Here is a 25082-nt window from a genome sequence, read left to right on the forward strand (position 1 = left end):
AGAGCACCCAACCTTTAGTCAAGGGTATATAGTACACGTCATGGACAGGTCAGGGGACGTAAGTTTTTGTTTATTGCCCGTGACCTGTCTATGACTTTTACTAAAAATACCCGTGACGAAAATGTAGCTTTAATTCAGTTACACTTATAATATTTCTTATGAATACATGAACTATATGGTGGCTTCTTCTGTTCATACATATTCTAAGATGCATTCACTCACCTCATTAAACTTAACTAGCTGAATGAAGTAATTCCTCTGTAGTCAGTTAAAGGTATGGCAGTTACAAATTTGGGAAGCCTGAGATAATGAAGAACTGGAGAGATATAAATCTATGTGCATGTATTAAATGGGCTTTAGAAGAAGGATTTTATTACATTCACATTAGTAAATTTACTGCAACCCCCAAATAACCCCCACTTCTCCTTCCCCACTCAATTACACAAACTCCATGGGACACCACAGGTCTTCCCAACTCCCGCAGCTTCCTTCTCCAGCCTCCAACCCCAATATGCCCAGGTCCCCTTTATGAATTCCCCCTCTGAACCTTGCCCCCCCTTTTAAATATTCCCCCTTCCCTATTGAACCTCAGTGCCCAAGTCCCCCATTAGTCCCAGGAACTCCTTTCCTGTCTCCCCATAGATATTCCCTGGGTGGCCTGAGTGGGGGGTGTTGCAGAGTGAACCCACCCTGCACTTATCCCACAGCAGCAGCTCCTGTCCTGCAGGACTAGCTGGGCTGAGCTCCACGTGTTGTGACTGGATTGGAGTCTTGGGGGATGATCATGCCCCTGAGAGAGGTTGGGGGGAGGCCTGGGTGGGATATTTCTGAGTGAGACCATCCCGCACTCACCCTGCTGCTGCTGCTTCTGTCCCACTGGGCTGCCTGGGCTCAGGCAGTCACTCAATTTTAGTCTCTTCCCCTCCCCTGGTCATGTTGGAGAGGTGGCTGGGCCAAACCTGAGAAGTGCTGTGGACCCTGTGCACCAGGTTGCAATGCCCAGAGCAGGAGCTGCTACTGCAGGTTGAGTTTTCATTTTATGTTGGTTTTTTTTTGTTTTTTTGTTTTTGTTTTGTTGTTGTTTTTGCCTTTGCAAAAACTATATGGGCCTCTAACAATTACATCCCTTATCTTATCTCCAACACTCCTGTTAATACACCCCAGAACTATACAAGTCTTTTTCGTAACTGCATCACGTTGTTGGATTATATTCAATTTTGTGATATACTATTAACTCCCTGATCTTTTTCAGCTGTACTGCCACGAAGCCATTTGTTCCTCATTTAGTAGTTGTGCATTTGATTTTTCCTTCCTGAATGTAGTACTGTGATGCATGACCAGAAAGAGTTAAACATCCTACAGGATGAATGACTCAAATTCAACCCTTAAAGAGGTACGGAGATAATGTTTGTGTATTTACATATCATAGAATCATAGAAGATTAGGGTTGGAAGAGACCTCAGGAGGTCATCTAGTCCAACCTACTGCTCAAGGCAGGACTAACACCAGTGCCAGTCAGTGGGGGGGGGGGGGGGGGGGGGGGGGGGAGGAGGAATACTTGGATTAGTGAAAATGAGACCAGGAGAAAAAGTGCTTGAAACTGCCTGATGAAATGTGTGCCTGATGAAGGAGGAGAGGTTGGTGCAGTGCTGAAATGACTGGCTTGATTTCATTTTCTTGCAGGCTTTGGTTTGATGAATTTATAGGCCTTTGGTTTTCAGTTCAGAATCTTCCACAATGGGAGGGGGTGAGTATTTACTTTTCCTAATCTTGTAGACTAGCAGTGTATAAGTAAAGCTGAAATGTGCTTGTAAATAAACCTGAAATATTTAACTTGAACACTGTCACATCAAGTTTCATTTTTCCTCCCTTTTCTCTAATGTGGGGGAAAGAGGTGGTAATTTCACGATGCCCAACAGACTGTTGCTAATTGAGTAAACAAGCCAGCAGTTTTGCTTGTTGGGCAGTTTATAATTGCTCTCTCATGCAGCTTTCCTTTTTAACCTTTGGAATGTTAGCATTTTCCAGACTACCAGTCAATCCTTATGGGAATGCAAAGGGCTATTGTGATATAGTTCATAGTTCTATGAAATCCCACCAATATAACAGATTCCCATAGTTCAGTATCCCTAATGTGAAAGATAAATGGGGGTAGAGTTTTTTTTTTGTATTTTAGTTATGAGTATTAAAAGAAGTAACAAGTGAGGTGGGGATCTCAGTGCAGGAAGTGTAATGATTTCTCAGATATTTACATTCGGCGTCTTTAACTCCTTACTTATGCTCCGTGTGACATTGGTGGATGTGATCTTAAAATCTCTCTTGCTGAGGTGAACTAATATTTTGCCTGTGTGGCCACTGATGAAATGGGCCTACAGTTCTTCTGTTAGAAATGTATGCTATGGAATATTGACCTGTTTTGTTTTGTTTTGTTTTTTGTTTTGTTTTGTTTTGTTTTCCCTCCAGCATCTAGTAAACCTTTTTGCTCGCTTGGCCACTGACAACATAGGGTACATAGACTGGGATCCGTATGTTCCAAAGGTAATATCTATTATTTTTACAAGTGATATTGTTTACTCTGTAATAATATTACACTGACCCTGAACATATATTTCTGTGTAGGCCAATACCAAACATAAATATTCTCTGTATTCTCTGTTTTGTCCTCATATAACCATATTTTCAAGCTAGGTATGTGCAGTTGAAAATCTGAATTAATTCTCTGTGTATAGCTTTGAGAGTTGGCAGGCTTCATCAGTTGACTCAAAAGGGTATTACTGTGTTGCACCACCCTTCTGTAAACAATTATGCATGTGACTAACTTTAAATGCATAAGTAATCCCACTTGCAAGAATGAGGCCAAGTATGGAACCCCTTTTGAATTAGTTGATGCACAGGACATATGCGCTGAATCTCTGACTTTTGATTTCAAGCTGTTCATAGCATTTTAATACACCTCTACCCCAATATAATGTGACCTGATATAACATGAATTTGGATATAATACAGTAAAACAGCGCTCGGGGGAGGTGGCTGCGCACTCTGGAAGATCAAAGCAAATTCGATATAATGCGGTTTCTCCTATAATGTGGTAAGATTTTTTGGCTCCTGAGGACAGCGTTATATCGGGGTAGAGGTGTATATTAAAATCTTCTGGTGTAAACCAGCTTTTGCCAACTTGGATCAGATTTTTGAGGTAGCATACACATTTTCAGAAGTCCAAAGCTATTTTTGTTTCAAATAATTCTAAATTGGAGTTAATGATATAGTGGTATATTTTCTTTTTCTTTGTTGTCACAATGGTCTGAACACTACAGAATTCAGTCCAGTTTCCTTGAAAATAGTCTAATTGCATATTGGTACTGAGAAGGATCATATTAATGGCTTTGTGAGGCTAAGTGTAAGTTGTAAGAATACCAAAAAGTTGGAAAGAGGGTATTTTGGCCAACATTTTTATGTCTCTTAAACTGCTGGCTCATATAGTCACCTGTCCCTTCTTACTGAGAAAACAATTGAAATTGCGTGACTCTGATACTTTGAGATATTGCTTGCTTTATTAGGGAATTCAGACACAGCTTTTTTCACTGGATATTAAATGTATGAAATAAATATCCAGAGAGCTACTAGTCTCATAACACAAGAACTAGGGGTCACCAAATGAAATTAATGGGCAGCAGGTTTAAAACAAAAGGAAGTATTTTTCACACAATGCAGGAAACCTGTGGAACTCCTTGTCAGAGGATGTTGTGAAGGCCAAGACTATATCAGGATTCAAAAAAGAACTAGATAAGTTCATGGAGGATAAGTCCATCAATGGCTATTAGTCAGGATGGGCAGGGATGGTGTCCCTATCCTCTGTTTGCCAGAAGCTGGGGAATTGGCTACAGGGGATGGATCACTTGATGATCACCTGTTCTGTTCATTCCCTCTGGGGCACCTGGCATTGGCCACTGTCAGAAGACAGGATACTGGGCTAGATGGACCTTTGGTCTGACCCAGTATGGCTGTTCTTATGTTCTTAGTCTCCTCACTTCTAAATGATTATCACCTAAATTTTGAATCCTTCATCAAGGGTAAATATTAACTTCATCAGTCTCCCCAATAATTTGAGTGCTTTATTGCTGAAATTTGGTCTCTTATGAAAAGATTAAATCCAATTTCTCTTGTTCTTCTTTGAGTGATGGTCCCTATGTGAATTCCAATTGCGGGTGCACATTTGCGTCATGCGCCGGAGCTGGAACTGCTCATAGTAGCATCTGTTGACCTGCACATGCGTCAACCGTGTGGCGCATCCGAGGCTTTAAGGAGCTGTGTGGGTCAATGCTGCTCCAGTTCCCTCTTACCACTGCATGGCCAGAGTCGGAACTCCTGTTCTTTGGTGCCCTTAGCTTGCTTTGAGTGCTGCGTTTCTCCTTTATCTCCTGTATATAGTTCTTTCTTAGTGTAGTTGTCTGTCCTAGTTTCCCCATCCTTAGTTAGTTTAGTTAGTAAGAGAGATTAATGAATTAATTTCCCCCTTGGTTGGAACTTACCACAGTCAGGGGACTATGCCCCAGCAAGCCATGTTTAAATGCTGCGCTTATTGCCTTCCCTTGTTCTCTGTGGGCAATAAGCATCCACGCTGCCTCTGCTGCCTCAGCAAGGTACACGCTGCTGTGCATTGCTCCATTTGCTGCTTGTTACCACTCTGAACTCAGGAATCTTGTGAACTTTTTATGGAGGAGGCAATACGCCCCTGTGTGCCACTGGATCCGGCACTGGCAGGTCTGTTGGACTATTGATCAGCACTGGTGGCCATGCTGCTCCTGTCCCATCCTGCCTGGCATTGGTGGCGCTGCTGCATTTGCCCAAGCAGCATTGTGTGCATAAGAAGCACACACATGGGCACAAGGGGATTGCCCCCAAGCGCAGCATTTCCTTCCCAAGCCATGTCAAGTCAGGTGAGAAGTCACACGCTGACAATCAGGCCCCCTCTTCCAAAAGTCACACTCTGAGCATAAGTCCCAGCACCATTCTCCAAAGGCACTGACCTTGGCCTTGGTGACAGCTCTGCTGCCTTTGCCTCCGCTGCTGTCCACACCACCAGGACCATCTTGTGTCTCCTGTCCTGTTCCGCGCACGCTGGGGTGCCTGTTCCTGCTGACACCTGCAGCTTAGCTGAGGCTGCTGTCCCCACTGCAGTCTGCACTGCTGGCTGACCTTGGTCCTCCATCTCTGATTGAAGAGCCTCTCCTGTTGATGGACTGCCCTCCAACGCCTCCCGCTGCTCCACCAGTCCCATTGGTACTGACGGCTCTGCTGCAAACGGACCCATCCTCTGAATCGGACTAGTCCTCTGATACGAACCTCGCCTTCTTGCTGGCCTGTTCTTACAGCCCGGATCCCAGAGGGCAACCCTACCAGCCAACTTCAATGGAGGTTTACCAACCTGTGGTTCACCTACCCAAGGGGTCATCGGTTCCCAGCGCCCCGTAAGCCTGACCCTATTGGGCTGCTTGGGACCCATATCAACACTGAATGCTCCTCAGCCCTCTTCATCCACTACCACCATTTACAATGCTCCTTCAGACATTCCCACTCCACTGGCTCTGCAGGTCTGCATTGGTGCCTTTTTTCATTGCCTGATGAAGTGTTCATTCCTCCCTCATTACATGCATCTGAAGAAGTGGGTATTCACCCACGAAAGCTCATGCTCCAAAACGTCTGTTAGTCTATAAGGTGCCACAGGATTCTTTGCTGCTATTCCTCCCTCTGTCTCGCTTCCCATTGATCATGCCTGGTATCAGGCCCTCCTTCACCATATGGTCACTGCCCTCAGCCTTCCCGTGGCGGACATCCAGGACCCGCAGGACCAGTTCCTTGATATTCTTCAGTCTCCTGGCCCTGCTTGTACTGCCTTGTCCATCCATGACACCATCCTTCACCCAGCACACACTGGCTTCCTGCATACTCACTCCAAAGTAGGCTGAGCATCACTATTTTGTGCCAGCCCAGGGTATGGACTTCCATTTCCAGCACCCACCTCAGAATTCCCTGGTGGTCCAGGCGGCCATGGAGAGCACCCACCACCAACATTTTCGGTCCATGCCTCCTGACCATGTGACCAAAATACTCAACCTCATCAGGCACAAGGTTTACTGCTCTGCAGGCCTCCAGTTATGTATTGCCCGCTACCAAGTGGCCAAATACGACTTCTATTCCTATACCAAACTGACTTTGTTCCTCAACTTCCTTCCCTCATATAAACAGGATTTTCAGGCGCTCATAGAGGAGAGAAAGTTGGTGGCCAGAGTCACCATTCAGACTGCAGTGCACTCCAATGACACTGTCACCTGCTCCCTAGCCTCTGGGGTAGTGCTCCTTTTGACCTACAACCCGCAGTGTGACCCTCTCACCAAACTGGTTCTTCTCCCCACTTCTGTTCTCTCCTCCCTCATTTGGTGTTACAACCCATCCTGGCGGGCATCCCATTCATGTCTGCAGTGCCATGCACCACCCCCACCACTGACGCCTACCTGGAAAGCTGGGGCATGCATGTGGCGGACACGCATCCAGGGCCTCTGGTCGCACAGAGAGGCAAGAATGCACATCAAAGTTCTTGAACTTTGCGCCATTCACTTAGCCTGCTGAATGCTCCTGCCACTCCTCCACTTGCCATGTCCAAGTGCTCTCCGACAACATGCAACGGTTGTCTGTCAACAAGTAGGGTGGGGCAAATTACCCTTCCTGCTATGCAAACGTCGTCCTCCTCTGGAATTGGTGCCTCAAACACGACATGACTCTCCGTGCTGTGCATCTTCCTGGCATGAGTAACTCTCTGGAGGACACCCTCAGTTGCTCCTTCCATGCCAGCCACGAGTGGGAACTCCATGACCCCACATTCCACTCTGTTTTTTGCCAGTGGGGGACACCTCGCTGGGATTTCTTCACCATGACAGATAATCTCAGACTTCCTCTTTTCTGTTCAAGGGAAGCCCTCAGCCTGGGATCTCAGGGTGACGCCCTTCTACTTCTTTGGACCACCTTCCCTTCCTTGTGACTGTGCTTTCCCGCCCATTTCCCTGTTTCCACAAGTCGTACGCAAAATACAATAGGATCAGGCGATCATTGTCTTTGTGGCCCCCACTTGGCCTCACCAGTACTGCTTTACGGACCTCCTCCTCCTCCTCTCCATCTGCCTTCCAGTTCGCCTCCCCCAATCTCCTGACGCAACCCACGGCCTCATCCGACGCCCCAACCCCAACCCTCTTCACCTCATGGGCTGGTATTTGGATGGAGCTCGCAGATAGACATGGCATGCTCTGCTCTGCTCTGCTTCCATCCATGACATCCTTACCCACAGCAGGTAACCGTCCACTAGAGTTTGCTATTAGGTGAAATGGTGCTGCTTCACCATTTCGATGTGTGACCATGGCTATTCCCTGTATGCTATCCCCATGCCCATTATCCTGGTCTACCTCCGGTACTCCGGCCTCGCCCACTCCTCCATTCATGTACACCTGGCAGCACTCTGTGCCTTTCTCCCCCCCAGTGGATTGCTTTTCCGTCTTCATTCACCCAACTACTATCTGCTTCCTCCGTGGCCTTCTCAATGCCTTTTCCTCGATCCACAAGTGGACCCCTACCTGGGGCCTCAGCGGGGTCCTCTCCATCCTTGCTAAGCCACCGTTTGAACCTCTTGCCCCTTGCTCCCTCACCCACCTATCCATGAAGGTGATCATCTTGGTGGCCATTACCTCTGCACTGTGCATCAGCGAACTGATGGCCATGATGGCAGACCTTCCCTTCACTGTCTTGCACAAGGACAATGTCTCCCTCCACCACAATTCTTCCCCAAAGTGGCATCCCCATTCCACCTTAATCAATTAATTCATCTCCCCACCTTCTACCCCAAACTATAAACCTCCTCCAGACACCACGTACTTCATTCCCTGGACATTAGTACGGTGCTGGCACACCTGCAGCTTCCGTGCTTTCTCCTGCCTTTTCATCGCCATTGCCTACCGTTATTGAGGCCGCATGCTCTCCTCACAACGCCTCTCCCGCTGGATTTGCTGCTGTATTGTGGACTGCTATACTATCTCTCATGTTCTTTTGTATTGCTTCATCAAAAAAAGTGGTGGGCATTATTAATCTTGTTATTTATTAAAACCCAGTAGGATGAGAATTTTCTCTTTAATTTCATATTCCTTTTTATGGTTATGGAACTGCATTTGAGTCATACTTGCCTGTTCTTTGTTGTTGTTTTTTTCATTCAAACTCAACATTTCTTTGTTCTCCCATTTCTCTATTTTGCCTTATCTAAGATCCCCAAACACATTTGTATGGTTTGAATCTCCATTATTAGCTGTAACACCTAGTTGCCAACTATAAGGAGATGCATACAAGGACTCTTATGCCCCATCCCCAAGCTTCTGGTGCAGAAGTAGTATGTGGGGATGGGACACTAAGAACTTTCCTTCCATCTACACAAACTATAGGTGCATGGAAGAAACTGCTGCCACCCATTTTCCCTCTCAAACCTATAACATCAACAAAATATTGAATAAAAATAAATAACTCCTTGTTTGTCTATGGTACCTTTTCTAACTGAAAAGAAGTTGCAGTTGGAGTGCCCCACAGCAATTCTTGGAAAACACTTTTGTTTACAGTACACACAAATCATCTGAAATACTATATTAGGTAGAAGTTCAAATTGTAATGATAACCAAACTATTGCATAATTTTTAACCTGATTTTAGTTCTCTAGTACCAGCAGTTTGAATCTGACTGCTGGGTGTTTAGTATCATGGTAGTTCTCCTACGATCATGTATTTAAATGTATTTTAGCTTTATGTGAAAACTGTTTGTCTCAGAGTAACCCCTTGATGCTGGGACCTAAAATTGTATTATGTCCACTGCTAAGAATGGAACCTGCAGTAACTACAAGTAGCTAATGACTAAAGGCATATGTGATATTTTGTTACTCAGATGTTTGTTCTAGCAAATTAATAACAACCATGCAGGAACTGTTGCCCCATTAAAAGTATTGTACAGAAACTTCTTATAAATAGTATTAAGTAACATTAACTTTTTTTTAACAGATATTTACAAGGATTTTGAGAAGTTTGAATCTTCCAGTGGGAAGCGGTCAAGTTTTAGTTCCAAGATTCTTAACAAATGCTTATGATATAGGACATGCAGTAATGTGGATTACAGCCATGATGGTTAGTATTCTTTTTATATAGTATATTAAAAACTGGTAATGAAAAGCTCTGAACAGCTGTGTAGCTAGAATGATTCAAGTGTCTGGGTATTCAGCTTCAGCAGAAGATTATTTCTGAGGCTTTTTTTGCCCAATGTTTATTTAAAAGTAGTGCCTTACGGTTGGTTGGGAATGTGGGACATAAGGCTTATGTCAGGGCTTCTTTAAGTGTCACTTTGGAAATGAGCTGCCAGTTCATTGATTTAAAGTCCAGTACAAGCATGAAGTTTGTCCACAGTGATGTTCTTCAGAGATGCTGAACAAACAGGATTCCCATTCTTGGGTCCTGAGCTTCCATTGTGAGACAGGGAGAACTTCTGTAGCTAAAGGATTTGGGCTTTTTGGGGCGGGGTGGGGGAGGCTTCTGAGGCGCTGGTTGTGGTAATCGTTACTATCACTTTCCAATCCTGGTAGGTATTGTCCTTTATTTATACAAGTCCTTGGTTACAGAAAATTAGTTCTTCTTTGAGTGCTTGCTCATATCAATTATATTCTAGGTGTGCATGCACCCACATGCATGACCCTCTGAGATTTTTGCCTTAGCACTGCACATAGGGCCAGCTGTAGCGCCCTCTAGAGTACCGTGGCATGAGTGCGGTATATCAGGCGCCGCCAGCGCTATGCCCTCTCAGTTCCTTCTTAGCACCCATGGTGGTCAATCGGAGCACCTTTTTTTCTTAGCAGGAGCTAGCCATTGTCTACCATTCTGAACTTCGTGCCTTAAGGCCATTGTACATAGTTTGCTTTTGCTAGTGCTAAGTAGTTAGTACTTGTAAAGTGTTAGTAAGTTAGTAGTTAGTGTCCCAGTGGGATTTTGCCCCAGGCGGGGCATTCCTCTGTCTCCTGGGTTTAAGCCCTTCTCGCACTGCAGCAGGCCTATGCCTGTGAGTGACCCTCACAGCAGCTGCCTGGGGAAGTCGCACGTTAAGGAGCGGTGCCAGTTCTGCAAAAACTTTTGGTCTCACACCCAGAAGGAGCAGGACATCTGCCTCAGGGCTTTCCTGATGGAGTCTGCCCACCTCTTGGCTTCTGAGCCATCCAGGCAGGTCACACCAAGTGCCTCAGTATCTGTGCACTAGCACCCGGCTCCTTCCGGCGCTATTAGCCGTCACCTGTGCCAAAGAGGAAGCCCAAGAAGGACTGCCTGGCACCGAGCAAGAAGGCCCAGGGGTCATCTACCAAGGGTCCCAGACCTGACCACCAAACTGCTCCGGAGCCACACGATCGTGCCTCCCTGGTTGGGGCACCCTTAAAGGTCCATCACCAATTCCTGGGAGCGGTATGGTACCCACACTCCTGCCTGCACCTTTGTCATCTGAGGCTCCCTTGATGCAGAGAGAGCTCAGATCTCCACCTACTCTGATGATGACCCCATTGCCTCAGGACCTGGCCTAAGGCTCCCCCAGAGGGCAAACTCACTATTAAGACCCCTCAGGGGAGAGGGGAACAATGCTGATCACTGGAGAGAAGGCGTCGCTCTTTGCTACTGTGTTGGGAATCCCGGGGCAGATCCTAATTGCATCGGTGGTTGCCCAGATCCCTTCAGTGCTACTCTCTAGCATAGGGTCAGTGCTCCCCTTTCTATTCCTGGCACTGCTCACTTTCTTGATGGTTGTCCTCTAGGCATTGGTCCCGATCACTGGCATGGTGGGAATGTTTCCCATCCCACTGCTTGTCTCCCCGGTACCAGTACCACTCTCCACTCTATAGTTAAGTTTCAGTTAAGTCTGGGCAATGATCACCGATAGCCATGACTAGCAAACAAATGCAGATGTTGTCAGGTCCTCCGTGGTTGCCGGAAGAGCGTTCCTTTGGTACGGAATGCCAGTTCAGCTGATCACCAAGATCTCATTGGCCTGATTGGGCACTGGAGCCCACTCCCTCATCTGCGACACCGCAATGGCAGCATGACCAGTGGCCAGCATGGTGGTCTTATTGGAGTGCATGGGGCATACTGGCTGTGATGATGCCTCCTTCACAGCACTCCTCAGTGGTCATGGCAAGATCGCATGGTGGCTCTACCAGTACCAGACCTGATACCGGAAGCCCATTCTGAGGTCGGGGTGAAGGAACCTGTGCTCATCCCCAAAGTCTCTTTCTCCGACAGTGGTCAACACCGCAGCACCCCCACCGATGGTCCAGTCTTCCTCGTTCTCCCCAAATGAGGTGGTTGCGGGACCTTCCAGAGCTAGGCCACCAATGACTTTAGGGAACATCAAGCCTTTCTCTAGCGCGTGGCTGAGCACTTGGGGCTTGAGGTACAGGCGATAGGGGAGCAGGAGGACATCCTCTTCAACATCTCTCAGCCTCTACGCCTGCCTGGGTCGCCCTGCATGAGGGGGTCCTCAATATAGCCATGGCCTTGTAGCAGACCCCCTCCTCCTCCATCCCACCCACCTCAAAACAGGCCGAGAAAAAGTACTTTGTGCTGGCCAAAAGTTTCGAATACTTCTGTACTCACCCAGCCCCGGGCTTGATGCCTGTATCTGTGGCCAATAAAAAAGACAAGCAGGTCCCTACCTCCTCGACTCCCAAAAACAAAGATGCTAAGAAACTTGATTTATTTGGGAGAAAGATTTATTCTACTGCCAGCCTGCAATTTTGGGTGCCAAACCATCGGGTCCTGCTTTGCCGGTACAATTTTAATCTCTGGGACAGTCTCAAAAAGTTCCAGGAATCCTTCCCTCAGGGTTTGGCCCAAGAGTTTGGCACTCTGGTGGAGGAGGGTACAGCAATGGCCAGATGATCCCTACAAATGGCGTGGAACACGGCGGACTCGACAGCAAGAGTGGCCACATTGCTGGTGGTCATGCGATGTAGTTCCTGGCTCCAGATGGCAGGCCTCTCCCAGGAGATGCAGGCCTCGATCCAGGACCTCTCCTTTGATGGAGGTGGTTTGTTCTTGGATCAAACAGATTCCCAGGCTGCATGGGTTGAAGGACACGAGGGCTACCCTTCCGTTGTTGGGCATGCACATGCTGTAATCAGCCAGGAAGCCTGTCTGGCCACCACCAAGACCCTGGCAGCCTCATCAGGGACCTACAAGGAGAAGGAATGCTAGTTTTAGTAGTCACTGCCTTTCTTCCTCCTGCTTGCCAAACCAGCCTGGGACAGCAAAACACCCAGGGGGCCAGAAGCGATGGTTTTGAGAGTACGCCCAAGAGCGATGCCCCAGTCAGTCAACTGGATCCTACCTGCTTTTTCCTCAACCACCTTTCCCCCTACCGCTCAGCCTGGTTGTGCATTACGTGGGACTGCTGGGTCTTGGACATAGTGGCTTGGGGCTATACCCTGCAGTTCTTGGCTGCCCCTCCTTCCCACCCCCCCATTTCCCCATCTCTTTTCAGAGACTCTTCTCACATGCATCTACTTTTTCAGGAGGTAGAGAAGCTCCTGGACTTGGCTGTGGAGAAGGGTCCTCAGGACATTGAACGAAGAGGATTCTACTCTCGCTACTTCCTAATCCCAAAGGGCAAAGGAGGCCTCATGCCCCTCCTGGACCTGCATGTCTCTCAAGAAATTGAAGTTCTGCATGGTCTCTCTGACTGTCATCATTCCTTCCCTGGATCCGGGGGGCTAGTATGCTGCTCTCGACTTGAAGGACACTTACTTTCATGTCTCCATATTTCTGGGCCACAGGTGCTTTCTGCATTTCATAGTGGCCAGGTGTCACTTCCAGTTCACAGCGTTACCCTTTGGCCTGTCTTCGGCCCCCAGGGTGCTCACAAAGTGTGTGGTGCCGGTAGCGGCTTACCTATGACGTTGGGGGATCCAGATCTTACTGTATCTCCATGACTGGCTCATCAAGGGCAGGTCTCCAGAGCAGGTTTGATGGAGCCTCAACTTGGTGTGGTTCATCTGCAACGAACTGGGCCTGTTTATTAACACAGAAAAGTCCACGTTAACACTGGCCCAACGCATAGAGTTTATTGGAGCGGTTCTCGACTCTACGCGAGCGAGGGCCTTTCTTCTGAAAGATTACTTCCAGGCCATGTTGGACTTGATTGCCCACATGAAGAGCCATCCGCTTACCACAGTTTACCACATGGCCACATGCATGTACATAGTCAGCCATGCCTATATTCATCTACGACCTCTGCAGGCATGGCTGGCCTCGGTCTGTATCCCCAGCAGGTACATCCTGGACCAAGTGGTCACGGTGCTAAGCCATGTCTCTCTTGTCGTTGGACTGGTGGCTGGATCCAGAGTCAGTGCTGCAGGTGGTTCCCTTTGTGACCCCGTCTCCGTCACTTACCCTGGTTTCGGATGCATCTGACCTGGGTTGGGGAGCCCATCTGGGTGAGCTCAACACCCAGGGCCGCTGGCTATACAGCGATCTGGCCCTTCATTTGAATGTCATGGAGGTCAAAGCGGTTTGACTGGTCTTCCAGGATTCTTGTTCCATCTGATGGGTAGGGTGCTGCAGGTTCTGATGGACAATACCACCACGATGTACTACATCAACAAGCAGGAAGTAGCCAGGTCTTGGGCCCTTTATCGGGAAGCGCTCAGCCTCTGGAACTTTTGTGTGCAATATGCCATTCATCTGGTAGCTGCCCACTTGCCTGGAGCCAAGAACATCCTGGCAGATCATGTCAGCAGGATCTTCTCATCTCACCATGAATGGTCACACCATCTAGAGGTGGTCAGCCTGATCTTCCACAGGTCCAGACAGAAAAAGGAGTGCCACGTGTTCTGTTCTCTTCGGGGCAGGAACAAAGGCAGCGATGTACGCTAAAGTCCAATGCTGCCTTCCCACCAGTGCAGTTAATCCACAGAGGCCTGCCCAGAGTCCAGGCCCTGATGTGGCCTCGTCAACACTGGTTCAGCATGCTGCTGAGTCTCTTGGCAGCCACCATGCTGCAGTTACCTCTTCGGCCAGATCTGCTGTCCCAGAACCTCACGCAACCTGCTGCACCCGAACCTGGATGGCTTGGCTGCGGGCACTTGACAACTTGGCTGCTGCGTAGTTGATTGCCGACAAACGGGAGTGTTCCGCTGGTGTCCAGCAGGTCCTGCTGGGCAGTAGAAAACTGTCCACCAGGGCTATATATGTGGCGAAGTGGCAACGATTCATGTGTTGAGTCTCGGACCGAAACATTCGTGCAGAAGAGGCCCTGCTGCAGGACATCCGGGTTTATTTACTGTACCTTAAGCACCAGGGTCTGTTGCCATCTTCGATCAAGGTATACCTGGCAGCCATTTCGGCATTCCACTCTACTCTTCAGGGCCAGTTGGTCTTTGCCCATCCCATGACAGGGAGCTTCCTGAAGGATTTGGAGCACCTTTACCCACATGTTTGAGACCTGGTCCTCCCTTGGGATCTGAATCTTGTGCTGTCCTTGCTCAAATGTCCTCCCTTCATACCCTTGGCTTCCTGCTCCCTTCTGCTTCTCTCCTGGAAGGTCTCCTTCTTGGTCACTGTAACTTCAGCCCATAGGGTGTCCAAGATCAGGACGTTCACGTCAGAGCCACCCTGTGTGGCCTTCTGTAAGGACAAAGTCCAGCTGCATCTGCACCTGGCCTTTCTGCCCAAGGCAGTCTCCCAGTTCCACACTGGTCAATACATTTACTTACCAGTCCTTTGTCCAAAGTCTCATGCGATGGATGAGGAGTGCAGGCTGCATGCCCTCTATGTCAAACAAGTGCTGGCCTTCTACATTGATAGAACAAAGCTGTTCCATAAATCAACACAGTTGTTTGTTTGCTGTCGCTGACAGGATGAAAGGTTGCCCAGTGTCAGCCCAGAGAATCTTGTATTGGATCACGACCTGCATCGGCTACTGCTATGAGCTGGAAAAGTTGCCCCTGCCAGTGATCACGACAGCTTATCTAGCTAGGGCGCAGGTTTTATCAACAGCCTTCCTGGCACAGGTGGCAATCCAAGAGGTTGGTTGGGCTTCAACCTGGTCGTTCGTCTACATATTTGCGTCACACTACACACCGACCCAACAGGCTCGAGATGATGCTGGCTTTGGCAGAGCAGTGTTGCAAGCCCACCTCCATTGATTCTGCTTGTGGGTCACGTAGAATGGAATCGACATCAGCAAGCATTCGAAGAAGAAAGAAAGGTTAGCTACCTTTCGTAACTGTTGTTCTTCGAGGAGATATGTTGCTCATGTCCATTCCATTAGCTACCCTCTTGCCTCTCTCTGGGAGCTGTCGGCAAGAAGGAACAGAGAGGGTGTAGGGCTAGTGGCGCCTGATATACCACGGCATAAGTGAAGTACTCTAGAGGGCACCACAACCAGCCCTAAGGCAAAAATGTCCAATGAGGAGACACATGGGCATGCGCGTACGTGAAATGGAATGGACATGAGCAGCACATCTTGAAGAACAACAGTTACGAAAAGTAGGTAACCTGCCTTCCCACCCTCAACCCATAAATGCCTCATCCATTAGAGTACAGTGGGGAATCCTAATCCTATGTGTCAAGTATCAGAGAGGTAGCCGTGTTAGACTGGATCTGTAAAAGCAGCAAAGAATCCTGTGGCACCTTATAGACTAACAGACTAACTAAGGCCATGTCTACATCTAAAATTTTGCAGCGCTGGTAGTTACAGCTGTATTAGTACAGCTGTATAGGGCCAGCGCTGCAGAGTGGCCACACTTACAGCAACCAGCGCTGCAAGTGGTGTTAGATGTGGCCACACTGCAGCGCTGTTGGGCGGCTTCAAGGGGGGGTTCGGGGAACGGGAGAGCAAACCGGGAAAGGAGACCAGCTTCGCCGCGGTTTGCTCTCGCGTTCCCCGAACCCCCCTGCAAACCGCAGGGAAGGAGACCAGCTTGCTCGGGGTTCGGGGAACGAGAGAGCAAACCGGGAAAGGAGACCCGCTTCGCCGCGGTTTGCTCTCGCGTTCCCGAACCCCCTGCAAACCGCAGGGAAGGAGACCTGCTTGCTCGGGGAACGGAAGGAGACCTGCTTGCTCGGGGTTCCGGGAACGAGAGAGCAAACCGGGAAAGGAGACCCGCTTCGCCGCGGCTTGCTCTCGCGTTCCCGAACCCCCTGCAAACCGCAGGGAAGGAGACCTGCTTGCTCGGGGAACGGGAGAGCAAACCGCGGCGAAGCTGGTCTCCTTTCCCGGTTTGCTCTCTCGTTCCCCGAACCGCCGAGCAAGCGGTTCTCCTTCCCTGCGGTTTGCAGGGTGGCTCCGGGAATGAGAGAGCAAACCGCGGCAAAGCTGGTCTCCTTTCCCGGTTTGCTCTCTCGTTCCCGGAACCCCGAGCAAGCAGGTAAGGAGAACCGCTTGCTCGGCGGTTCGGGGAACGAGAGAGCAAACCGGGAAAGGAGACCAGCTTCGCCGCGGTTTGCTCTCTCGTTCCCGGAACCCCGAGCAAGCAGGTTTCCTTCCCTGCGGTTTGCAGGGTGGCTCCGGGAACGCGAGAGCAAACCGCGGCAAAGCTGGTCTCCTTTCCCGGTTTGCTCTCTCGTTCCCCGAACCGCCGAGCAAGCGGTTCTCCTTACCTGCTTGCTCGGGGTTCCGGGAACGAGAGAGCAAACTGGGAAAGGAGATCAGCTTGATTACCAGAGGCTTCCTCCTTCCACGGAGGTCAAGAAAAGCGCTGGTAAGTGTTTACATTGGATTACCAGCGCTGGATCACCAGCGCTGGATCCTCTACACCCGAGACAAAACGGGAGTACGGCCAGCGCTGCAAACAGGGAGTTGCAGCGCTGGTGATGCCCTGCAGATGTGTACACCTTCAAAGTTGCAGCACTGTAACTCCCTCACCAGCGCTGCAACTTTCTGATGTAGACAAGCCCTAATAGTCTGTTAGTCTATAAGGTGCCACAGGATTCTTCGCTGCTTTTATAAAAGATTATAAATTCCTTATAGCTTCATTGCAGGACAGAGTACATTGTATTGAAATAAAAAACTTCAGATCTGTTTCATTAGAGTTTTATTGTTATTAGAGTTGCAACTTTAGCTCAGCGTTTACAGTCCAAATGTTCATGTGTCTACCTCGCATCCTGTAAGGATAATTAAAGAATCATGAATTTTAATTTTGGATGACGTTACATATGGAGCTGAAATTCACTAAAACGGAGCTATGTTGTTTCATCAAAGAATGTAAAGAAATGCCAACAATAACGTTTACAAAAAGATGATTTCTAGCATTATGCTATAGCCTGCCAACATTACTACAGGGAATGCATTAATCATTCTAAGTAGCAGCCCTGTTCTAAATGGAAGTATCTGTTCAGGAAACATACATTTAGGTTTGTAGTGGTCCCTTGCTCTCAAGGGGGAGGGAGGTTACTCCGCCTAGCTGTGTCAGGCAACCGCATTCAGGCTTGAGTCCTGCTGGTGGGGCCGAGCAGTGAGAAGTCTACAGCTCTGTAGCTGCCTAGGAGAGGCAAACAAGCAGTAACAGTCTGATGCTCTAGCTCCCTCGGGTGAGGTAGAGCAGTGAGCAGTCTTTAGCCTATAGCCTCCTGGCTGGGACTGGCAGTAATTAACAGTCTAGGGCTCTGGCCCTTTGGGTGGGACAGAGTAGGGAGCAGGCTTTAGCCTAAGCCTCCTAGATAAGGCAGCCAGCAAACACACAGTCTAAGTCTCATTGTCTCCTGATGAGGATGAGCCACAAGCCAAACACAGGCCTTCTGGCGTAGGGCTGCAAACACTGCTACTCCTGGGATGGGGTTGGTAGGGGGAGGCGGTAGGGGGACCCGGACCCATCCAACTCCACTGGGTCCCAGCCCAGGGCCCTAATAGTGGTGGAGTGTTCTGCCACTAGGTCAGCGGGTTATCCAGCCACAACACGCTGACCCCTGCTCTGGGAACCAAACCAGACTAAAGTCTGGTTTCCCATGGCTACTTCCTTTCACAGTCTGGAGAGGGGGTTCTGTAGTCCAAGGGTTCTCTGTCTCCTCAGGGTACATTGTGCACAGCAATGCTGGCAACTCCTCTCTAAGGGTGGTTGTGACGGGTTCCCCTTGGGGTGCCACCCGGAACTGGGATACCACCGAGCCCCAGTGAACCACCAGCCTGGGCTCCCTTTACACTGTACTGCTGTGACCAACCTGCACTTTCACCAGCACAGATAGGGGCACACCCAGCTGCAGTTACATGCAGATGCTGTGATCAGCTCTGCATGGGAAAGGTCCTGCTAAGGAACTTTCCAGCTACTCAACACCCCCTATGAAGTGTAAACCCAAAATTATACTGTCTTGCACTGCACAGGGAACTGTATAGTGTAAGCTCATGAAATTTGCCCCCTCCCTCAATGTAGAGAGGAATATACAACAACTTTCTGCCCCGAGTTATGACTCCCATACACATTGGTTTTAGATAAAGCAAAAACAAATTTATTAACTAAAAAAGATAGATTTTAAGTGATTATAAGTGATAGCAAACAGAACAAAGCAGATTACCTAGCAATAAACAAAACATGCAAACTAAACTAGATCAGATATGAATATCAAATCCTCACCCTAAGTGATGATATAAGCAGGCTGCAGATTCTTAAGGGGCAAGCTGTACTAGCTTACAGCTTGGAATCCCCAGGTGTTCTGTTCACAGGCTAAAAATCTCTTTAGCCTAGGTGCGGCACTTCCCCCAGTTCAGTTTTCATTCCTCAGGTGTTTCTAGGAGTCTCATTGTATGGGGAGTCAGTGAAGAACCACGATGATGTCACTCCTCTGCCTTAAATAGCCTTTGCATATGGCAGGAACCCTTTGTTTCAAAGCTTGGTTCCCACGCCAGTCAATGGAAAAACACTCATATCCCAAGATGGAGTTCAGCACCAGGTGAAATGGTCACGTGTCCTTGTAGCGTCATAGCAGCCATGTGTCCGAGGCTGTTTGTAGCGTCCTCTGGAAGGCACCCCAGGTGCAAAATAAGCTTATTGTTCTCCCTACTGATTCATTAACTTGAATGGGCCATCTAGACTGAGTCCTTTGTCTAGTAGGCATTCCCCATGTGTGCTCACATTTGTAACACAGATACATAGTCAATATTCCTAACTTCAGATACAAAAATGATGATATATGCATACAAATAGGATAACCATATTCAGTAAGTCATAACTTTTTCAATGATATCTCAGATGACCTATCTTGCATAAAATACATCAGAATTATGCCATAATCATATCATATATATATATATATAATAATATCTCTGTTAAGAATATGGGGTCCAGTGTCACATAGTCTCCTTCGGATGCAAGGAGCTGCACAGCGTGGGCTTGGCTGTGGCAGCAGACTGGAGAGGTCTATCTTGTTCTGTGGCTCCTGCTCAACTGAGCTGCAGGGCCTTTCCTATAACTTCCAGTCCCACCCCAGTACTTCAGGTCAGGGGGGAGGGGCAGTGGGTTCCTCGCTCTCAAATCTGGAGGGAGGCCACTCTGCCTTGTTACAAGGTTCAAATCTTGTAATTAGCTTTTTATTCTTACTGACTTACAGCTGTGCTGCTTTTAATACTGGGTTAAGATCCATCCTATTAACTTTCTCAGCATATATAGAAATTTGAATATGAATTTCTAAGAGAAATCAGCCACCCCACTTATAATAATGTATATTTATATTTGGCAAAATTTGATTTGTATTTATTTATAATTTTGACCAATAATATTGATGTTTATTTTTAAGCATTTTAATTTTTATCTATTTAAATTTTCACAGTTTTGAGAAATTATGGGAGGGGGTGTCAAACAATAATTATTTAATTGCAGTAGACATTGAGATTTAGTAAAATTAAAGCTTTATAACTGGTAAAACATAAGTTGTCAACATCACATCAGCGTATGGCAAAGCAGATTTTCTTAAACGAAGCTCTGTGTTCTCAAGTAGTATTTTTCTTTCTTAGCCTGTCTGTAAATTTTGATTATCATTCATGGAAATATTTTTTCATTGATTTGTTGATGGTGAAACTGATATAACCCAATAACAATCTAATCCTTCCAAGCCTATGTGTATTTCTTTTAATTATTAAGCTTCCTATGTTTGGTCTTGCGTATTTTTAGTGACATTGCCATTCTTCACTAAAAGCTGAACAAAAGTTCAGTCTCCTTTGCACAGTAATTTGAATTTGTCTTCAATAAAATGTTACCAGAATATTGTAGTTTCCTTTTCCCTGCGCATCTTCCTCAGACGGTAATATTGCATTGCGTTTGTAATATGTAAAAAGATACTTAAGAGAGATCTAAAAATAGACAGTAGGGGAATTCTTGTAAACTTTAAAACTCTTCCTGTTCACAAGAACAGAAGAAAAGCATAGAGAGATAATAGAATGTTCTTCTTCAAGTGCTTGCTCATATCCATTCCAGTTAGGTGTGCGCGCGCCGCATGCACGTTCGTCGGAGATTTTTACCCTAGCAACACTCGGTGGGCCGGCAGGGCGCCCCCTGGAGTGGCGTCGCTATGGCGCCTGATATATACCCCTGCTGGCCCATCCGCTCCTCAGTTCCTTCTTACTGCCCGTGTCGGTCGTTGGAACAGTGGAGCGCGGCTTAGCTGATCTCCACCTCCCTACCTCTTCACTCGTTTATATAGTTATTGTGTACATAGTTCATTTTCTGTAGTTCTAGTTAGCATTTATATTGGTAGTTTTTATAGTATTTGTGTATATAGTTAGAGGGGATCGGGGGCTAGCCACTTCTCCTCCCCCATGGGCACTGGCCCATGCCCAGTTCACTGGGCTTCAAACCCTGCGCGGCCTGTCATCCGCCGATGCCCACAGGAGACCCGCATGACTCCTGTTTTAAAGTGCCTGGGCAAATCCCACCTTGCAGACAAGTGCCAAATCTGCAAGGCTTTCAAGCCCCGGACAAAGGAAGAGCGGGACATTCACCTCAAGCAACTTTTGATGGAGGCAACTCTAACTCCTCCATCCTCGGCACCGACTCCGGCACCGGGGATGAGTGCTCCCTCTGCACCGGAGCGCACGTTTCCAGTAAAGGCTCCTTGGCACCAGCCTTCACCGGCTCAACCTTCTGGCCGGCACCAATCCCTCTCCCCGAGGAGCAAGAGGCACAAGGCTCCTGCAGCACCTGTATCTATGCTGCAGTCGCAGCGTACATCCAAGGCGGACCGCCCGGCACCATCAACTGCTGCGGCACCGCTTGCCTCCGCACCGTTGATTCCGGTCTCTCAGGAGCCGTCGATTCCGGTGCCTACCAGCTCCCCAGCGCACGCTGTGGTCAAGCTCGTCGTGCCCTCGACGCCGGAGACTTTCTCCATGGCTCGGGAACTGATTGCTCTGATGGAGCCTGAGCTACCCTAACCCCCGGCACCGCTGGTGCGGGTTGTTCAGTCATTGGGAAAGCCCGCCATGATGAGGCCATCTTCGCCGGGCACTGCAGAACGCCGCCGGTCCCGATCCAGATCCCGTGGTCACTCTCGGTCGCGCCGTCGCTCTCGATCCTGGCGCCGCTCGCAGTCCCAGTACCGCTCTCCATCCCGGTACAGGTCGTACTCGCGGCACCGCTCGAGATCACGGTCTCCATCACGGTACTCTCTGCACCGGTCCAGATCCTGGCACCGCCGTACCTCTCACAGCCGATCTCGGCATGGAGACGTGAGGCACCGATCGACCTCCCGGCACCGCGCTGGTCGCAGGTCCTGGTCCCGCTCCCAGCACCACTACGACTCTCGGTACCGTTCGCCGGTACCGCACAGACAGGAGTCCAATGGACGCAGAGACCTGGTCCAATCAACTTCAGCTCCTCCGTGGCCCTCACGTTATCCATCTGTCTCCTCCCGTGGGGACAGTGCCTCCTACGGGGACTCGGGTACGCATGCCCATGACCCGGACCATGGACCTCATCAGTGGTCCTTTTGGACACTTTGGGCGTATCATCAAGCCCAAGGCGAACCGACTGGCCCATCATGCTCCGGTCACTCAGAGCACTGTGTGCCCGAGGCCACCGTCAGCCGACCTCCCCCACTGGCACAGAGGAAACCAGTGCACACGCACCGGACCCGCATGACCTTCCGGAGACGGAGGTCCCCCAAGACCAGGCGTCAGTGCAGGACCCTCTCGTCCCAGGGCTGTCGTCATCCTCTTCCCCGGATGAGGCAGTAGCAGGGACGTCATCATCGGGGCCACCTCCGATTGACCTCCGGTCACACAGGACCTTCTGCGGCGTGTAGCCCGGAATATCAACCTGCCTGTAGAGGAGGTTCCAGAGGTGGAGGACCCAGTGATTAGCATCTTGTCTACAGAGACACCCACCAGAGTGGCTCTCCCCTTCATCCATTCGATCCAGGCTAGAGCAGACACTGTCTGGCAATCCCCAGCTTCCATCCCACCCACAGCCAAGGGGGTCGAACGGAAGTACATGGTGCCTTCCAAGGGGTATGAGTACCTCTACGTGCACGCTGGTCCCTGTTCATTGGTGGTACAGTCCGTCAACGAACGGGAGCGCCATGGCCAACAAGCCCCCGCGCCTAAATCTAGGGAGGCCCGGCGCATGGATTTGTTGGGACGGAAAATCTATTCTGCGGGAGGCCTCCAACTCTGCATAGCGAACCAACAAGTCCTCCTGGGCAGATACAATTACAGTACCTGGGAGGCAGTCGGGAAGTTTCCCTAGTTGGTTCCGCAGGGTTCCCGCCAGGAATATGCAGCATTCCTGGAGAAGGGAAAGAGGGACGCGAAGACCTCCTTACAAGCTTTGCTAGATGCCGCTGATTCGGCGGCTAGAACGGTCGCCTCTGGCGTAGCCATGCGCCGTATATCAGGGTTGCAAGTGTTCGGCCTGCCACCTGAGTTGCAACATACCATACGAGACTTGCCGTTTGATGGACAAGACTTGTTCTCGCAAAAGACGGACCCCAGACTGCAGAGTCTAAACTACAATCGAGTAATTATGCGTTCGTTGGGAATGCATATGCCTCAGACTCAAAGACGATCCTTCCACTCCCAACCTCAGTGCCCTTACCCCCTGCCTCGGCCAAGGCAAGACTTTGCCAGAAGACGAGGTCGTATTAATCGCAGACATCAGTCTGGACCTCAAGGGGGTAACAATTCCGGTCCCACCAAACCAACACCGGGACCCAAATCAAACTTTTGAGGGTATGCCTGAGAGCAGTGTACTGATTGCCTCCCCGGATCCCTTTCAGTTCTAAACAGCCTTTCCTCGTTCCTTCCTGCGTGGTCCCAGTTGTCGTCAGAACGTTGGGTCCTACGTACGGTGGAGCTTGGATACCATCTTCAGTTTGTTTCACCCCCTCCCTTCCATCCCCCCTCCTCATCCCTCTTCAGGGACCCCTCTCACGAGCAACTCCTCATCCAGGAGGTCTTCTGGCTCCTCTCAATCGGAGCTATAGAGGAGGTACCGGAGGAGTTAAGGGGCAAGGGGTTTTATTCCCGATACTTCCTAATTCCCAAGGAGAAAGGGGGCCTCCGCCCTATCCTAGACCTGCGAGGACTGAACAAATTCATCAAAAAGTTCAAGTTCCATATGGTATCCCTGGGAACCATCATTCCTTCCCTGGATCCCGGAGATTGGTACTCCGCTCTCGACATGCAGGATGCATATTTCCACATTGCAATTTATCCCCCGCACAGGAGGTATCTTCACTTTGTGATAAATTATCGACACTACCAGTTTACTGTCCTCTCCTTTGGCCTCTCCTCGCCCTGTCGTGTCTTCACGAAGTGTATGGCGGTCATTGCTGCTTCCCTACGCCGTCGTCAGATACACATCTTCCCTTACCTCGATGACTGGCTTATCCGAGGGGCCTCCGAGGCATAAGTCATCAGCCATGTGACCATTATCAAGGACCTCTTTATGCTTCTAGGCCTGATCATCAATTTAGACAAGTCCACTCTGGTGCCTACGCAGAGGATAGAGTTTATCGGGGCGATGCTGAACTCCAGCCTTGCAATGGCCAGTTTACACCCCCACCGGTTTCAGGCCATAGTCTCCATTGTCCAGAGTCTTCAGAGGTTTCCAGCAACCTCTGCCCGCACTTGCCTTGATCTCCTCGGTCACATGGCTGCATGCACATTCGTCACAAAGCACTCCAGGCTGCGAATGCATCCTCTCCAAATCTGGCTCGGCTCCGTCTATCAGCTGGGCAGAGACGCCATAGACATCATTCTGACAGTTCTGCTGGCTCCCTCGACTGGTGGCGAACGTTCTCCCAGGTGTGTGCAGGTCGGCCGTTCCACCCTCCCCAGCCCTCCATGTCCCTGACAACAGACGCGTCCTCCCTGGGCTGGGGCGCTCACCTAGGGCACCTGCGTGCCCAAGGCCTTTGGTCATCCCAGGAGTTGACTACACATCAATGTCCGGGAGCTGAGAGTGGTCCGGCTGGCGTGCCAAACATTCCAGCGCCATCTGCAGGGCCGCTGTGTTGCAGTATTCACGGACAACACAACAGCCATGTATTATATAAACAAACAGGGAGGGACACGGTCCTCCCCCCGTGTCAGCAAACGATCCAACTGTGAGACTTCTGCATAGCCCACTCCATAGACCTAGTAGCCTCCTTCCTCCCAGGAGTCTGGAACACGCTCGCAGATCATCTGAGCAGGTCCTTCCTGGTGCACAAGTGGTCCATCCGTCCGGACATTCTCCATTCAGTTTTCTGGAGGTGGGGCTTTCCCCACATAGACCTCTTTGCCTCCCGGGAGAGTAGGAAATGCCAGGTGTTCTGCTCCCTACAAGGTTGCTCCCAGGCTCCCTGTCGGATGCGTTTCTCATTCCGTGGACGGGCCACCTCTGTTATGCTTTCCCACTGTTTCCTCTTGTCCATCGAGTTCTGCTCAAGATCCGCAGGGACAAAGCCCGCCTTATCTTGATAGCTCCGGCTTCGCCGCGGCAGCATTGGTACACCATGCTGCTCGACCTGTCTCTGTCAGACCCGATTCCCCTGCCACTGTGCCCGGAC

The 25082-nt window shown here is 49.4% G+C and overlaps 1 protein-coding gene across 3 annotated transcripts in view; it reads left to right on the top strand.

The window, feature by feature from the left end:
- The window catches only part of PSME4 (proteasome activator subunit 4), a 238832-nt gene that overhangs the window by 53328 nt on the left and 160422 nt on the right, over positions 1-25082 (top strand). For all 3 annotated transcript variants that reach the window (XM_030557730.1, XM_030557731.1, XM_030557732.1), the window contains 3 exons: positions 1684-1747; positions 2464-2538; positions 9081-9203. In XM_030557730.1, the coding sequence (XP_030413590.1) occupies positions 1684-1747; positions 2464-2538; positions 9081-9203 (262 nt within the window). The remainder of the gene's footprint in view (positions 1-1683; positions 1748-2463; positions 2539-9080; positions 9204-25082) is intronic.

Source organism: Gopherus evgoodei, chromosome 3 (genome assembly GCF_007399415.2).
Source record: "Gopherus evgoodei ecotype Sinaloan lineage chromosome 3, rGopEvg1_v1.p, whole genome shotgun sequence".
Classification (NCBI taxonomy): Eukaryota; Metazoa; Chordata; order Testudines; family Testudinidae; genus Gopherus; species Gopherus evgoodei.